General features: G+C 47.5%; 1 protein-coding gene across 4 annotated transcripts in view; it reads right to left on the bottom strand.

Moving 5' to 3' along the window:
• The window catches only part of OCA2 (OCA2 melanosomal transmembrane protein), a 357,547-nt gene that overhangs the window by 263,765 nt on the left and 75,762 nt on the right, over window positions 1-18,020 (bottom strand). For all 4 annotated transcript variants that reach the window (XM_017882412.1, XM_017882410.1, XM_017882413.1 and 1 more), the window contains 4 exons: window positions 16,247-16,319; window positions 12,197-12,357; window positions 9,936-10,018; window positions 8,597-8,750 (listed from right to left, as the gene is read on the bottom strand). In XM_017882412.1, the coding sequence (XP_017737901.1) occupies window positions 8,597-8,750; window positions 9,936-10,018; window positions 12,197-12,357; window positions 16,247-16,319 (471 nt within the window). The remainder of the gene's footprint in view (window positions 1-8,596; window positions 8,751-9,935; window positions 10,019-12,196; window positions 12,358-16,246; window positions 16,320-18,020) is intronic.

The following is an 18,020-nucleotide window of genomic DNA, read 5'->3' on the forward strand; positions in this document are numbered from 1 at the left end:
AAAAAAAAAAAAAAGATACCAAAAATTAGCCAGGGGTGGTGGCATGCACCTGTGATCCCAGATACTTGGGGAGCTGAGGCAGAAGAATTGCTTGAACCCAGGAGGCGGAGGTTGCAGTGAGCCAAGATTGCACTACTGCACTCCAGCCTGGGTGAGATTCTATCTCAAAAAGAAAAAAGAAAGAAAGAAAAGAAAAAGGAACTACTGCATAAGGATGAAAGATACAACCCCAAATCCTCAGGCAAGAAAGTGTCAATCAGGATGATTATCTGTAGGACCAGAAGTATCAATAACCCAAAGTATTTCCTGAAATAATTTCATCCCATCCAGCTATTAAAAGACCTAAGGGAACCCTGGCTGATCCTTTGTTCCCATTCAGTCACTCATGGGTCATTAGGCACAAAGTCGGGGTGGAAAGTGCCCCCTATGCAGCAGCCAAGTTAGACCAGACCCAGAGGACCTTTGCACCTGTCTCAAGTATCTGAAGATGCTCTGGAAACATCTGTTCAATATTTATTGAGCACTTCCTCTATGCCAGGCAGTGTCCAAGGCACTGGGAATCAACACTGAACAAAAGCAACCAACAACAGACACAGTAAGTGAGATGGAGCCCCCATGACAAAGCACGTACAAAGTAAAGCAGAGGTTCCTCTTCAAAGACTGTCCTCTCCATCTAATTAGAAACAAATAGTAACTTCTCTTAGAAGCAAAATGTATTCAGAGACCTGTGCTAACATTGTTAAATATCTGCTAGCCGTAATAAAGAAATCAATGTGCTTTATGTTCTTAGCTGCCAAAATTTAGCATCAATATTTGTCCTGGTATGCTTACACTAGTCCAAGCAAGCATTAGCTCATAGCCTGTTCCTCTTCCTTATTTAAAGGTGTTTTTTTTACCTTTCTCAGCATTTGACAAGTTACTTCCTCCTTCCTTTGTTCTCCTCTGCCTTTGCCTCTTTTAAAAAGTTCTAAGTTGCTAGCCAATCAAGACAAATAAAAAAAAGTGAGGTCCCATTTCACCAATGGAAAGCGGACAGAGCAGTAAGGTAGACGTGTCAGGTGATAAATGACCCTGTCTCCTTTGTTCGGTGTACTCTCATGGCAAAACTACTGGTGAGTGTACCCTTTCTGCGGAAAGTATAAAAATAGCCTTGCTGGGGGAATTAAATTTATGTTCAAGTGCTATTTCTTTACGCACCAAAAAACAAACATTTCAAACAGAGCGGATGAGAAGGGATCAGGGAGGAAGCCATAGCCTGAGGCAACAGCGTCAGCCTCTGGGGAGCGGCTGGCAGCAGCAGATCGGAAGGATAGGCAGGGGCATCTGCAAGCCACCCCAAGACTCCCCTGAGTGGAGCAGTGTGCAGACGGCAGTGGCACAGCCTAAGCACGCCTGCCTGCAGCATCTAGAGACCTCCAGTTCTGGGGAAGCAGCCTTGCCTAAAACAAGACAACTTCTGAGTCCTTGCCCAAGGCAAATTCTACCCCTAGAGTAGATCCTAGGAATGATGCAATGTTGGCTCCACTGCTGGAGAGCCCACAGGGCTGGCGATTGCATCCAGCTCTCCCTTCATAATGTGGACCTTCCCCTAGGGAGTGCTGGACACAGAAGTCACAGAAACATAAGGTAGAACATCCTATTCCTTTAGCACCCCCGCAGCCTTTTCTACCTTCCACATCAAGTTACAGACACAACAAAAGGATAGTGTTGGGGTTTCACAAGTTGTTGCTTAGACTACCTATATAAAATTTATATTTGCAAGTTATACTACTATTATAAGAAAGGAAAATCATATTACTTTAAGTCCACAGAATATTTATCAAGATAGACCATAAACCTGGGTCATTAAGAAAAAAGTCAACAATGCCCAGACACAGTGGCTCACATCTGTAATCCCAGCACTTTGGGAGACCGAGGCAGGCCAGGAGTTCGAGACCAGTCTTGAACATGGCAAAAGCTCTCTACTAAAAATACAAAAAGTAGCCAGGCGTGGTGGTGTGTGCCTGTGGTCTCAGCTACTTGGGAGGCTGAGGCATGGGAATCACTTGAACCCACGATGCAGAGGTTGCAGTGAGCTGAGATTGCACCACTGCACTCCAGCTTGGGCAACAGAGTGAGATTCAGTCACACTCACATACACACACACACCCAGAGTCAACAAATTTAAAGAATTAAATATAGTGTAAGTTCTGTAACTATAAGTGAATCAAACTATAATTTAGTAATAGAAAGACAACAAGAAAATCTATAATATCTAGAATTTAAACAACACACATCTAAATAATCTATGGGTCAAAGTGAAAGTCTCAGGGAAATTTAAGAATTAGAGAGAACTAACTGAAACTAAAAACACAACAGATCAAAATCTGTAAGATGCAGCTAAAGCAGTGCTGACAGGGAAAATTATAGTAACAAATGCTCACATTAGAAAAGAAAGATTTGTTCCAGGTATACAAGTCTGGTCCAATTTTCTAAAATAAATCAATGTAATCCACCATATCAAGCAGCTAATGAAAAAATGATATGAGCACATCACCTGACACAGAAAAGATGCTGACAAAACTCAACACCCAATTATGGTTTTAAAAAAAAGAGAGAGAAAGAAAGGAAAAAACACAACAAAAAAAAAAACCCTCTTAGTACATTAGGAAAAGGAAAGAATTTCCTCAGTCTCATAAAGAGCATCTACAAAAAACCAATAATATCATACTACATAGTGAAAGACTGAATGTTTTCCCTTGAAGATTGAGAACAATGCCAATCTTACCATTCTCATACTCGCCACTGCAATAAGGCAAGAAAAAGAAATTAAAGACATACAGACTGGAAAAGAAGAAATAAAACTGTCCTCATTGCAAATGACATGATTGTCTACATAGGAAATCTCAATAATTTTATTTTTTAAAAACTCTGAGAAGTAATAGATAAATTCAATAAAATAACAAGGTACAAGATTAACACACAGAAAAATGCATTTATATGTACTGACAATAGATAAGAGGAAATCAAAATAAAAACTCAGTACCATTTACAATTGCTCCAAAGAAAAGGAAACAGGTATAGATTAAGAAAAGATGTGCAAGATCAGTATCATGAAAATTATTTAAAAAATCAAAGAAAACCAAAATAAATACTATGTTTCGAGACTAGAAGGCCATTCTAAAATGTGGATGCCAAAGCACCACATGAAAAAGCAATTGAAGTCCTAGAAAATAGAAATGTAACTTTATTCCAATAAAGCTGGAGAAAGAAGAGGGGAAAATGTATACGGGAAAAAAATGGCCACAGAATAGCCAGAACAATTTTGGGAAAAAAAATAAGTAAGTGTGAGGAATCACTCTTCCCAGTGTCCAAACTTACACCTGCAATAATCAAGATAGTGTGGTACTGGTGGAGGAACAGACACATTACCAATGGGACAGAATAGAGAACCCAGAGATATACCCCACAAATATGTCCAATTAACTTTTAACCAAGGAGCAAATGCAATGCAATTGAGGAGGGATAGTCTTGTCGATTAATGGTGCTGGCCCAATTGGACATTCATAGGTTTAAAAATGAACCTTCACTTAAAACTCTCACACAAATACAAAAATAACTCAAGGCCTGGCACAGTTGCTCACACCTGTAATCTCAGCACTTTAAGAAGCCAAAGCAGGAGAATCTCTTGAGGCAAGGAATTCAAGACCAGCCTGGGCAACATAGCAAGACCCTAATTCTACAAAAAAAATTTAAAACTTAGCCAGCTATGGTATTGCACACCTGTAGTCCCAGCTACTTGGGAGACTGAGGCAGGAGGATCACTTGAGCCCAGGAGTTTGAGGCTGCAGTGAGCTGTGATCATGCCACTGCACTCCAGCCAGGGTGACAGAGTGAAACCTTGTCTCAAAGAAAAAAAATAATAATAATAAAACTAACTCAAAATAGATCCTGGTCTTAAAAGTAAAACTGAAAAAAAAAAATTAGAAAACCCATCTTTGGACTCTGGAATTATTGCAACTAAGGATTAAGTTCTTAGACTTGACAGCCAAACCACAATCTATAACAGAAAAAAATTGGCCCAGCACGGTGGCTCATGCCCGTAATCCCAGCACTTTGTGAGGCCAAAGTGGGTGGATCACTTGAGGCCAGGAGTTCGAGACCAGCCTGGCCAACATGGTGAAACCCCGTCTCTACAAAAAATACAAAAAAATTAGCCAGGCGTGGTGGCGCACGCCTGTAGTTTTAGCTTCTTGGCAGGCTGAGGCAGGAGAATCACTGAAAGCCAGGAGACGGTGTTGAAATGAGCCGAGATCAGGCCTTTGTACTCCAGCCTGGGCAACAGAGGGAGACTCTATCTCAAAAAAAAAAAAAAAAAAGGCTGGCACTGTGGCTCACACCTGTAATCCCAGCACTTTGTCTCCAAAAAAAAAAAAAAAAGAAAGAAAAGAAAAGAAAAATTATAAACTAGACTAAGAGAAAATATTTGCAAACCACATATCCAACAAAGTCTTCATAATATATAAAGAACAGTCACAGCTCAACATTTACAAAAATGAACAATTCAATTAGAAAATAAGCAAAAGGCATGTACAAACATCACACTGAAGAAGATACACAGGTGGCAAATAAATACATGAAAACATAATGTCCAACATTATCATCATGAGAGAAATTAAGTTGAAAGCACAGTAAGATATCACTGCACACCAACAGAAAGACCACACCCTGTCACAGGCAGGGGCACATGGACAGCTATGACAGAAGGGCCTTGGACCACCAGATGTGGAGACCAAGCCGTGCAGGGAGACCTGCTGAAAGATTGCCAGGAAACAGATGGGCTGTATGGGGAGGCAGCCTCTGGAGGTCTTGGGCTGCCACACTGCTCGTGGAATACAGGGACTGCCCTCCAAGGCCCTTCCTGAGACCTGCCGCATTTCCTTCTGTGTGTGGCTGGTTTCTGTGTGGTGGCCTCTGCTTTTGTTTCTACAAGGGCAAAACCACGTCGAACGGGCCTCTTTACAGGACTTTTAAAATCTAGAGATGGCTTTCTGTAGAGAAGGAGAGGTTTTTTTCTAAATGACTAATAATAATGACCATTAATTAATGAAAATTAATCTTTGCTAATTATGTAGTTTTCAAAGGTTGAACAGTTTTACAAAAAAGGTGAACAAACCCTAGAATAACAGAGAAGCCCATTAAAAATAATTGGCATTCAGATATGTTAAAAGATCATTATCCTTGTGTGTCTTCATTGGAACAGCTAACGGAGTTGGGAAGAGAAACCGATGCTTTTGTATGCCTCCCTAATGCAGCACTGTGCCGGGTGTATTATGAGGCTGATATACCATAACAGAAATAAAGCTCTGATAGGGAACAGGGTTTTTATTATGTGTGGGGTATTTTGTTTTGAGTAGCTTTATATTGCCCTTAGGTCTGGAGTTGGCCATGTACCTATGTATCCTAAGTATTCACGGCAGTGAACTCCTTTATTAACATTCATGTTATGGCAAGAGTTGTCCTGCTCTGCATTGGAAAGCTAATCCTACCTTGTCAATCTCAACCGACTTTTTTCTTTCAGATAGGTAAATTTTGTCAGCTAGTTTACTATGTTCCTTGAATATAAACAGGTTATAATACTACCCTGTTCACTTTACTAAATATAAGTACAGTAATGATGCATCATTAGCAAATGAGGTATTCTAGGTAAAATGTGTATGTTTGCCTTGACATGTTTTAAAAGTGATGATGTACCTCTGCCTTTAAACAGAATGCGATTTTTTTTTTTTTTTGGCCTTTCTTGGATTAATCAAAATTGTAGAGAATGACTCACTTGGAGTACTAAGACACAGGAGGTTTAGCTTGCTTTCTTACCAAACTCATGTTACCCAGACTTGTGTTCTCTGTGTCCCTTGGACTGCTTGTTGATTGATGAAAAGTGTCTGTACTGTCACTTTTTGTCAGTAGTAGTCTGTGGTCTGGTGGCCTCTTTAGATTATAATTGGGGTCACCAAGAAGGATGCTTAATTAAATATCCCATTTCTAAGAGAAGATACTTTGTGTGACAAAGGAAAGATGCCAGATTTAGTGGTTTAACTTCTGTAACTTCACTTGGTAGATTTTAAACAATTAGAATGGACTTAGGGAAAGTATATCATACTGCATAAATGTCATTCTAGTTTAGACAGCATTTCTAAAATACCTGATACTAATGCTTGTTTTGTTCCCTATAACATAAAAACTTCACTGTTAAGTCATGTCCCCTGAAACATGATAGTTACATACAGTTTTCTCTCCACACATAAATAACACTACTAAAGTTGTTTTGTAAGGTTCCAAACTAATAATTATATGGCACATATCTGTCAACTCTGCAGTTTCAAATAAGTGACTTTTTAATTGTAAAAGATTAGTTTAAAAACTGTATGAATGTGGTTGAAGATCACATGCTCAGTCGTTTTTATGTTCATTCCATTTGTATATCTCTTTTTCTATTTATTGACTTCTCATGTTCTAGACAGTAGGACTTTTATTCTGTGTACCTGATATATATACAATTAAAATATCTGTATAATGAAAAATAAAAAATAATAAATAATTGGCATTGTATTTTATTTTTTAATTAATGACTGTTAACTAATTAAAGCACATTTAATTTATTAAATCTATAATTGCAAAATAATAGTAAAAAAAGGGGAAGAGAGAAACTAAATAAATTCAGTGGACACCACTGGAAGTTACTAAGGGAAGAGCTCATTACTAAGAAAGTTGATCATTACAGAAATAGGATTTATCTTAGGCGGGCAGTGGGCCCTGGTGGGTATTAAAATCATTAAGAGAAAAGGTGGCAGGGAGCTGGGCACCTTTCTCCACCACCTCAACTCCCTGGGCATTCTCCGCACCCCTGAGAGCGGGACATCCAGACACAGGGTCCTCCTCCTGGATGCAGCCCAGACCCCTGCCCACCTGTGAAGCATAGGCGCCCCAAAATGGAACCTGCAGGCTTCAGATCTCAACTGTAGTCTATAGGAAATAGGACAGAGCAGCTAATTAATCCCATGAGGAACCCAGCAGCTGAATCAGGGTATAGAACATTCTACAGAACAACAGAATAGGATTTGTCAACTAGATGGTGGGTGTGGTAAAGACTGCGCCTGGTCTGAGAACTCCACTATTAGAAGGGCCCTTGGCTGGCTTCTGGGTACTCAGCTTCAGGACTATTCCCTCGTTACCAAGGAGAAGGCTGTCTTGTGGGCCTGGGGCAGTGTGTTCTGCTGTATTCTGTTCCCAGTGTGTTCTGGGCATGTCCTGCATGCCCAGACTGTACAAAATGTGATTTATAAATGGTGTGCACCTGCTTGCCTTCTGGGAGTCGGGATCTTAGTAAGCTGAGGGTGACCATCTAATCGGCCCCCACAAAAACTCAGGCTCCAACAGGCTGCCCGGGGCAGAAACATTGCACGGGGCTGTCTCTGGCTGCTGGAGGGAGGGGCGTGCTCTGTGTGGGCCCTCCCAGGAGAGGAGATCTTTCAGAAGCCCACTCCTGGGTTCCTCCAGGCTCAGCAGGTTTTCACTGCCGGGCCTGGCAATAAACCCCAGCCCAGAGGACAGCTGCCCCTGAGCTGCGAGTTCCTATGTCAAATCACAGGGTGGTCATGGGAACCGTGAAACAACAGTAATATAGATTTAAAAGAAAATTGATAGAAAACGGAGGGAACAAAACTGTTCTAGAACAGAGGAGACGTAAGAGATAACAATCCCTTGAGTGGCCCTTGTTAAGACAGGTAAGGGCTCAACTTACTGGGGTCATCATTCCTCAGCAGGTGGACTCAACAACCACAGGCAAAATTCTGGAACTTTCCTGGCCACTCCTCCAGCCTGCCATCTCCTCAACATCCCCAGGTATTTCTCAGACCTATCCCAAGTTCACTAGGACGCACCTCTAATGGTCACGTCATGCACTGACCTTCCAGGCTCCTGTCCGTGTTGTGAGGAAGTTTGATTTCATAGTTAAATCAACAATGGACCTGCCCAGCCCAGGAAGGGTCTGCACGTTGCTTCATGCTGAAGGCACAGCCACACTTAGAACTTTCCAGAAACATCACATTGACTGGACTTAAGATCACATGTGGAAATGCCCATGAGCCAAGATGGCAGACAGAACAGATAATCAGATAATCCCTCTGGGCACACAGCCCCAGGCCATCCATGTCCCCTCACACCCACAGTCCCACGGTGCAGGTGGGCGCAAATGAGTGTACTCATCACACAGGTGCAGACTCTGAGTCTCAGAGGAGACCGCGACTCTTCTTCCCTCATGGTCACACTTGGAGTGAGCAGCGGAGAGAGGGTAGAAAATCGAATGCACATTCTGTTTTCTCAGGTACACTTCTGCTCCTAAAACCCATCCTTCTCATGTCAGTTGCCAAGATTCAGCAAATATTCCTGTATGGTTCCCTTTCTACCTAGAGAGAGGGACACGCTAATCTTCAGGAATGATGACGCTAGTCCAGTTTGATTTAGGAGTCAGGACCGAGCCCATCCAGAGTGTCTCGGAGGTCTCAAGCCTCCCTGACGGTGGGCCCAGACACATCGGGGGAGCAGGTGTGAAAGTTACCTCGAATATGATCAACGCATAGACGCCCGCGAGGATGGCCGTGGCGATGGTCACTTGGGCTTCCACACTCGCGCGGAGGTACTGATAAGCCATCAAAAGAGGGACAGCCTGGGTCTGCTGGAGGGAGGCCCGGATGCTGATGGACATCGTCTCTCTGCAGAACGAAACGATGACCTCACTAGTCACAAGGTCAACAGTTAGGGCCCCTTCCTCTACATCAGCCAGGCATTAACCAGAATCCAAATGGATCTCAGAACGATTCAGCCCAACGCCTGATCTCACAGCTGGAAGAGCAGTGAGCACAGGCCAGCGGCGTGAGACACAGGACGCAGCCTCCCTGCGGCCAAGCCGGGCCCGTTCAAGCAGGCCCCTCAGCCTCCCTGTGACACCACCCGACAGTGAAGAGTGAGTAGGGGCCTGCACAGAAGACGCTAGCCATTGAACTGGCTCTTCCTCCTCCCCAACATACCCAACCACTTCACCTGCTAACTAAGAGCAAAGCCAGCTATTTGAACTCCAGTCCCTGAGAGTGAGGAGACACACTATAGACGAGAAGCCTGCAAGTGACCACAGGTCTGTGGCGGACACCACAGCATTTTTTCAAGTTCAGTCAATATGTTTTATGGGCTGAATTGTGTCCCCTTCCTCCAAAAACAATTCCTAGGTTGAAGTCCTAACCCCAAGTACCTCCAAATGGGACTGTAGGTAAAGGTAGGGTCTTTACAAAGGTGAGAAAGGTTAAATGAGGTTATGGGGATGAGTCCTAATCCAGTAGGATGGGTGTCCATACAAGGAGAGATCAGAAGACAGGCACAGAGGGATGGCCACCTGTAAGCCAGGCGAGAGGCCTTGGGAGAAACGGACCCTGTCGACACCTTGGCCTGAGACTTCCAGCCTCTAGAATTACAAGGTAAATGTCTGACAGTTAAGCCACCCAGTGTGTAGCACTATGATACGGCAGCCTTAGCTGTCTAATACACCAACCAAGAGTACCGACTGAATATAAAGCATCTTTAGTTAAGGAATAAGAATCCTAAATTTCCTAGAACTCTCCATTGTACAGCTTCACAATATTAATGAAATTAGAACATCAACCAAAAACTGCCATTTGTTTCAAAATGACTGCTGCAGTCAACCCTCTTACATCATAACACCCATGGCTACGATGCCTTCTCACAGCCTTTGAGTTCACTGTCTACACAGCATGAGCACCGTGTCCAAGCCACATGCTGACCTGGTGTGCTGCGTGGGCCGAAACTCAGTGTCCTGTAGGTCAGACTCCTTTAAACACGTATGTCCCGGAGAGCCTGCCCCAACATCTCACTCACTGAGAACTCACCTGCCCAGTACCTCAAAGGTCCTGCTCATCACCGAGCGCTCGCTTCTCCTCGGATTTAAATACACCGTCCAGTTGTGAGTGACCTGTACAAGCCAAAGCATAAAGTTATGGTGAGGCTTTTCACCTGAGACACCGTCTGGGATCTGGCACTGCTCACTCTAAGTATTTGTTTCAAATAAGAAAAGGAGAAAGAAAGAAACGGGGGCATCTTTATTTGAGCTCTCACATCTCTGATGTTAGGAGCTACTGCTCCTATGTTAGCTCTGATGTTAGGAGCTGAGAATTTCCACAATTTGGAGAGCTTTAAGAAAAGGGATTCAAAACAAAAAAATGCAGAATTAGTGTACAAAAGTGCAAAAGGCATGGAAGTAGTGATTTAATACAAGAAAAACAAATCACACCCAGACGCGGTGGCTCACACCTGTAATCCCACTTTGGGAGGCCAAAGGGGGAGATCACTTGAGGCCAAGAGTTCAAGATCAGCCTGGGCAACAGAACAAGACCCCTGTCTGCACAAAAAAAATTTTAAAAATTAGCCAGGCCTGGTAGCATGTGCCTGTGGTCCCCGCCACTTAGGGGCGGAGGCAGGAGAATCCCGTGAGCCCTGAAGTTCAAAGTTACAGTGAGCTGTGATCACACCACTGCACTCCAGCCTGGGCAACAGAGTAAGATCCCCGACTCTAAAAATTTAATAAAAATGTTTTTAATTTAAAAAATGAATCACTACAAGTTACTAGAGACTTGGAGGAGTCTTCTGAGCTCTCTAAGTCCTGAGAACTGCTTCTGCAACTGCTTGCAACCTGGAGGCAACAAACCCACCCCCCGCAAACCTTCCACACCCCTGTGCACAGAAGCCCCTGCAAGGAAGGGCCCCAGGATGAAGCTTCATTCCCTGCCTTGCATGTTCTTGCCCCTGGGGTACAGGACAGTGATCAGCTAGGGAGGCAGCCCGGGGAGGGAGGGGGATCCTCAATGGGAAGATGCGAATCTCACCCACAAATCACAAAGGACACTGAAAACAGGATCTCTGAAACTGATTAAAGCAAAGAAGCATATGCATGAGAGAACAGAAGTTCTTTTAAGTACCTCAGTGTTTGCAAAGAGCGTGTCTGGGGGAAAAAATCCTTTAGTAAAGATCTCTTGTGTTTCCCATGTTTCTGGGGCTGGATTTGCCTGTGGGCATTTTGGGTGCGTCAGCACGTTAGGAAGGGCCACCCCGAGAGAGCAGGGGGGTGCCATACAGATCCTTTAACCTGGGTTATTAATATGCAAGTGCTGGGGAGGCAGCAGGACCGCAGGCTGGGTGAGGTCCTGCCCTTCTCCATGCAAGGCCCAGGTCAGAGGGCAAAGGCCATCGCTCATCACCAAGGAGCCCCTTGCCAAGGGGCTCTGCTCTTCACACGGGGAACCAAGTTGACATCCTAAGACCCTGGCCGGGGCAGCCGGTTCAGAACATCGGTATTGCGTCAGCCATGGTCCAGGACACTGCATGCTAGTTCATAATGAGACCTGAGCTCTGTGGACCATGCTCTGCAAGGCAGGAAAGGTGAGGGTGCATTCATTCCTCACACACTCCATTGCAGGTGAGGCAGCCTGCGCATGGGCGGGGTTTCCTTCTGCTGGTTATAACGGAGCATCCATGAACCGGGGCTATGACTTCCACGCAGAAGTCACCGTGACAATGCAGAGTGGAGTCTCCGAGGCCAGGGCTCGGGGGCCAGGCTTGCATGGAAGGAGCCCTGCCTCTGGAGTCTAGGCTCTGGGCTGCCACGACAGACACCGCTCCCCGGCTGCCTTTGCAGGATGTGAATGAAGGCTTGACAAGGCTCAGAGACAAGGCTGTGCACAGGCCTACACAGATGCAGCAGCTCAGAACTTAGGCAGGTGTCCACAAACACAGTAACTGTGCTGTGGAATTGTCTTCTGAACCATGACGTAAGGCCCAGACTTAACTGCACTTTTACAGCACCAAAAAAAAAAGTTTTTTCATTTCAAATGTATGTTTCCTGAATGGCCCGGCAAACAGTTTTGAATAAAGAACTTGCAAGCCTGATTTTACTGAAATGGCAAGAATTTTATAAATAGAGAAATGGTAAACAGAGAATTTCAAAGACAAAGCAAAAGGTAAGAAGAGCTAATGAACTGACTAAGAATGGTGTCCTCGCCTGTGGCTCCCCATCAAATCCACTCAAGAGGAAACACAATTTAGTATGAGATGAAATGAGATTTCACAATCCTTTCAAATAAATTATCAGCATAACCTGCTGTGGCCGCTGCCACCTGGAGCCTGAAGTGTCGGCCTGGGTCAGCTCCACCAGGAGGCGCTCTTCCCTCCCAGAACGACTCGGCCCGCTGGCCACCAGGGCCCCAGCCAGGTCCACCTGCAGCAGCGTGGAGTCCCCGTGGCTGCTGAGGTTCACGGCTGGGGGAGTGTCAAGGACAACCATAAAGCAGGCAGGAGGAACCCCATGTTCCCACCGCCCACCAGACGCACACCCTCCTCCGACAGTGTGTGAAGAAACGCACTTCCCCAGGTGCCCCGTGCCCTCAGCCACCAACACAATCTTCCTGCCTTTCTCATTGCCCACATCTCAGCCCTCATTCGAGACCTAACTCCCCTGAAGCAGGTCGTGGCCCTCATACGAGAGGCGCCCCCCACACCGGGGAAGGGTGCATCCTTAGCTCCAAAGATGGATGGAGGACAAGAGGGACCTGAATGGACAGGCCTTGCCAGGGCCCCTCCTGGCCTATGTCCTGCACTTGCTCATGTGCTCTCGTCCTATCACGCCTTTCACGAGTCCACTCTTCATCAAACCTAGCAGCAGAACACCAAGCTCAGCTGTTTCTTGTCAGGCAACACTTATATGAAACACATGAGTATGCCTTTTTCTTGTTAACCTGTCCTTCGTGTCTAATCTGCAGGGCCCTGCTTGGAGAAGCTAAGAGGGTGGGGAAACCGTGTTTTCTCCTCCCCTCTGAATCACAGTCTCCTCCACATCCTCTGAGAGCCCAGGCTGCCACGCTGGGTGGGATACAAAATGCATCACCTGGGAAAAAGGAAAGACAGGGAGGGGGAAAGAGGGAAGGAGGAAGAGAAGGGGGAGAATGGGGAGAAGGGAAGGAGAGAGAAAGGGAGAGGAGGAAGAAGAGGAGGCAGCAAAGAAGAGCAGGAAGGGAGGGAGGAAAAGAAGGGAGAGCGGAAGGAAGGGAGGAAGGGAGGGCGCTCATAACTGACCTGCTTGTAGAAGTTTGCTGGCTTCTGTTCATTTGCCCATTGCCCTGGGAGCCTCTGACAGGCCTCCCGCAGACAACCATTCAGGGACAAAGAACTTCAGGTGCTGCAATTACAGGCTTCTAAAATAGACCCTGCAACTACGGAACCCACACAGCCCGACTATGCTGCGGGAGACACTGAGGTTCTGAAAGAAAGGTGGCTTTGCTATTCACCAGCTAAAGGAGAGTGGTGCTTTCTCCAGAAGCTCTCCCCTCACAGCAGCCACCCCCGGTGTCCCTCACCCAGGCTCTCCCAGAGGGCAGGCCGGAGGGCCGGGAGGAGGCCTCAGAGCTCCCTGCTCAGACGACAGCCCTGAGGATGTTGCTCTGGGCCTTTCCAACCAGCCCGAGGCCCCTCCTACCTCACGTCTACACTGCACGCCCTTTCTCTGAGAATCACCTTGTCAGGGGCGGGGTCCAGCTGGCTTCCCCTCCTCCCCAAGCAGACCTCAGGCCTTCACAAAGCTCAGGGTCTTTCGAGAAGGTCCGTGAGTTTCCAGAAACCGTTGTTAATCCCTGAGAACACTACCCTTTTCCAAGGAGCCTGCTGGAGGCTCAAATCACCCCCATCGTGGCTGGTAACCCATCTTCCCCGCTGCGGCCTTCATCTCTCCCAGGCGCTCACCCTCTTCATCCAAATTCGAAGGCCACGCAGGGAGCAGGCGAGAACTCCCGGCCCCACCCATCCCCACCCCTGCCAAGAAAGGCAAGCTGGCCTGCCCCCTGCGGGGATGCACTCAGGCTGTGGGGTCCTGCGTGGGCCTGGGGCACTCAGGCTGCTCGAGAAGGAACTCGGCAAAATGCCTTAGAATAAAGGGGGCACACTGGGTCCCGGGTGGGATGAACAGAGGGCTGAGGCTATCGTCCCATCTTGGTGCCCTAAGCTGTCATGCTGGCCTCTGGGATCTCCACTGACTGATCAAGTTCGGTGCCAGTGTTCCCCGAAATCTCCCCCTCCTGCCTGCGTCCCACTGAGGACGGTTTCTGGACAGGATCCTGCCTCCCTCTTCAGGTTCTTGGGTCAGCCTGGCAGCTGGTTGCTCTATCTCCCCTGCCCCCTGCAGGAAGTCGTGCCCAGGAGGGCGGCGTGTCCTGGGAACTTCATGAAGGGGGCCAGGAACACAGGGCACGTCTTGCCTTTCTTCATCCTGGGGAAGCAATGCAGAGGTCGAGGCCCAAGAATGAGAAACAAAGTCTGTCAGCATCACACAGGTCGTTGGTTCTCTCACACGGAGATACTTTAAGGCTCAGGCACAGTTTTAAAGTGATGAGGAAAATACAAACACGTGCACACGCGCTCAGCTGACATCAGCACCGCCCTGACCCCAGTGGAAGTGGGAGCTTCTAAAACTGTCCACTGAGCAGAGGGAGGCACAAACCATGACCAGTGTGCCCCCCACTCACCAGGAAACCTCAAGCGCTAGGCCTTTCTGGAAGGCTGCTGGGCAGGTCGCTGGCTAAGGAGAGGGTGTCCTGGGAAGATGTAGTGAGACTGCCAGAAGGACTACAAAAACCAAGGATACGCAGCAGATGACAGCAACTGCAAGGAAAGCAAGCCAGTTTCCTAAAATTTCAGTTCACTGAGGCTATCAAGCAAGTAGACTAAAGAAAAAAACATCTTGCCATTTAGCTAACTAAATTAATTCCTTTTTAAATAATCATCATCAAAAATATTTGGCCTGATCAGAGCACCCCATCGGAGGGTCCCACCTCTCCAGGACCCTCCCCAGACGCCCGCCACCCTAGCAGCACCGGGGGCTTCAGGACCTTCATGCACAGACACCTTAATGACCACGTTCATTCCAAAAGAGGCTCTGGACCCCCGCCGGAGAGCTGGGAAACAGCACTCCCACCCTCTCACCCAGAACAGGCTGGGCGGACATCAGTTAACTGCCCACTCCCGATCCCAGAATGAGGCTGCAGCAGAAACAACTCGCCTGAAAGCTAGAGGAAACAGGTGACTGTAGGGAGAGGCTGCTTCCCCGGGACAGGTGCCAGCCCCACACTTCAGAATCAAGCAGGATTCAACCAGAAAATGTACACATTGCTCAAGGTCAAGCGTGGGCTCACATGAGCGTGGGAGCCCGAGAGCCACAGACGGAGGTGTTCACATCTTCTCGCAGGCTTTTCCTCCAGGAACCCCAGCGGACGCTCCCCAGGAAGACAGGAAGCCTGGGGAAGATCACGGGAAAGCATCCCCCAGTGATGCCAAGCCTCACCCTCTCCCGCTGCCTCTATCTCCCCTAAGGAGCAAAGGCCCTCATTTGCTTGGGAAGTGCATCAGATCTGGCAGCCAGAGGGTGCAGTGGGAATTCCTGCAGCTAAGAGAAGATAGGAGGGGAAAAAAGTAGCTCTTACCCCAGTGGGAGGGGTGGGCATAGAGCAAGGTCTAGCAGACAGCTGGCAGGGCGCCCGGCAATTCTGAGTGTCCAGTGCACCGCAGGTTGCCACAGCAACCACAAACCTCAACACAGCCGAATTCTTGCTAGATTTACATGAACCCTCCAACTAATGCCTGCAGGAGTCAAGGCGTGCTCATCTCCAAGCTTAAACACCACTGGCCTCTGTGTCTACTATCCTACAGGATGTGTATGACTTCTGACTAAAAATTCTGAGGCATGCAAGACGGCCAGAGCAAGCACAGCAGGAGGTGCTACGGCAGTCACCAGAGCCAGGTGACACAGCCAGGATGGCATGAACTGGAAGATGGGTCACGCTGAACGCGAGAGAGATGCGGGGGGAAAGGAGTATCCAGGAGCTCGGGAAAGCCAGGTCCTGGCTGGACTGTGCCCTGCTCTCCCCCTCCCTCACTCAGAGAGCTCCACCACCAACCCCGCCACGGTCTCCCTGGAGCTCCCGCCCCTCTGTCCTGAGACTCCATCTCTCATCAAACATCTAGAGAAACAAAATGCAGGTGGGTGGGAATGGTAAAGGCCTGTGCCGTGGCCGTCAGCAGCAGTCACAATCGTCCGTGAGTGTCTCCTTGCGTTTCAGATCTCAGCCAGGTGGCTGGCCATCTAAGAGTGGATTTTGGATACAGTAGTTCTCCAGCGGTGACAAGGCCAACAGCTGCCAGAGCTTTCCTTGATCCGGATATAGGCTGAACAAAATCTGTAAGAATCAGAAACGTTGAATGACGGAGGTGTGGTATGACAGCAGGACGGTAGAAATAATTCTGGTAACAGTTGAAAACGGTGTGATGATGGGGCTACTGTGTGTATCCAGAACGCAGCAGCTTAGTCTGAATAGCTTTGTCTTAAATATTAAAATATTCTGATTCATTACAGTGTTCAGCTACAATGGGCCCTGATTATTGATAACTGCCAATTTTAAGGATTAAATGCCTGGCCATAAAATTAAATCATCAAAGAGGGACAAATGTGGTTTTCTCACATTGGAGAATAAAGGAATATGACCCCTCTAATGGTTAGAGCATGTGTTTGTGGTAGTAGGTGTCTGTGAAATTTGCAAAGCACCTTATACAACGTCAAAAAGTAAATTAAACTGATGATAACATGAGATTACAGAAGTTCAAATCATTCCTCAAATTCTGTTTTGGATATATCCACAAATCACCTAAACTCCCTCTCACAGAAGAAGGCTAAGACTGGACACAGAGCTCAGGTCAGCTCTTAGGGACCAGGGGAGACCTGGCCCACCCCGCCCGGTTCCTTTGAAATCCTAGAGCACCTGCAAGGTCCTGCTGAGCAGTGGGGCTTCAGAACCACACATTCATGTGAGTAGGAAGTGGCGAGGCAAATTGGTAGCCAAAACTATCAAATCGTGAAGCTTTCAGAGCTCAGTGTAATTGGTTTTCCTTTTCTAGCACAGGTTTCCTTTCTCCGGGTCACAGAGCTCCTCCCTCACGGGTTGGTTATTAAGAAGTTGACTGTACTCAGCTCAATGCAATCAGCACTGACTTCATACACCACCCTGCTGTCCTCATGTCACAGCTGAGAGCTGACCCAGGGCCACAGACATTCCTGCACGCACACAGAGCCACAACACACATGTCACGCATGCAGGTCATGAAACAGCCAGCAACAGCCACACACATCATGCACAGGGGGCCCTGTCACCAGGGCAGGCTGCATGGGAGAGCACACCCCTCCAAGCTGGCGCACATCATGCAACACAGCTCAGACCCACCCCTGCCCACCACCACAGTCACACCCCCATCACAGCAGCACCTACCACCCACTGTGGTCTCCCAACAACTGCCCATGCACACCATCTTAGAGCAACACTCAAAAGCGGCACTCACCCAAAACAACTCCGCAAAGCACAAGCACAACCTATCATGGTCACAGACCACAAGCTACACAGCTTACACAGGTGCACACACAGACATGCAGCAGGCACAGGGGACCACACACAACCTACACAGCTCACACTGGTGCACACACACAAACACAGAGCAGGCACAGGGATCACACAACCATATGCAGACATGACACACAGCCACAGACAGGAGACCACACACCCACCTCCACACACACAGACACACAACGAGAGACAGGGGACCACACACCCACCTGCACTCACACAGACACACAACCAGAGACAGGAGACCACACACCCACCTACACACAACCAGAGATGGGACCACACACCCACCTGCACTCACAGACACACAACCAGAGACAGGGGCCACACACCCACCTGGACACACACAGACACACAACCAGAGACAGGGGCCACACACACACCTGGACACACACAGACACACAACCAGACAGTAGACCACACACCCACCTGGACACACACACACAACCAGAGACAGGAGACCACACACACACACACACACAACCA

Source organism: Rhinopithecus bieti, unplaced genomic scaffold (genome assembly GCF_001698545.2).
Source record: "Rhinopithecus bieti isolate Rb0 unplaced genomic scaffold, ASM169854v2 scaffold_13247, whole genome shotgun sequence".
Taxonomy (NCBI): Eukaryota; Metazoa; Chordata; class Mammalia; order Primates; family Cercopithecidae; genus Rhinopithecus; species Rhinopithecus bieti.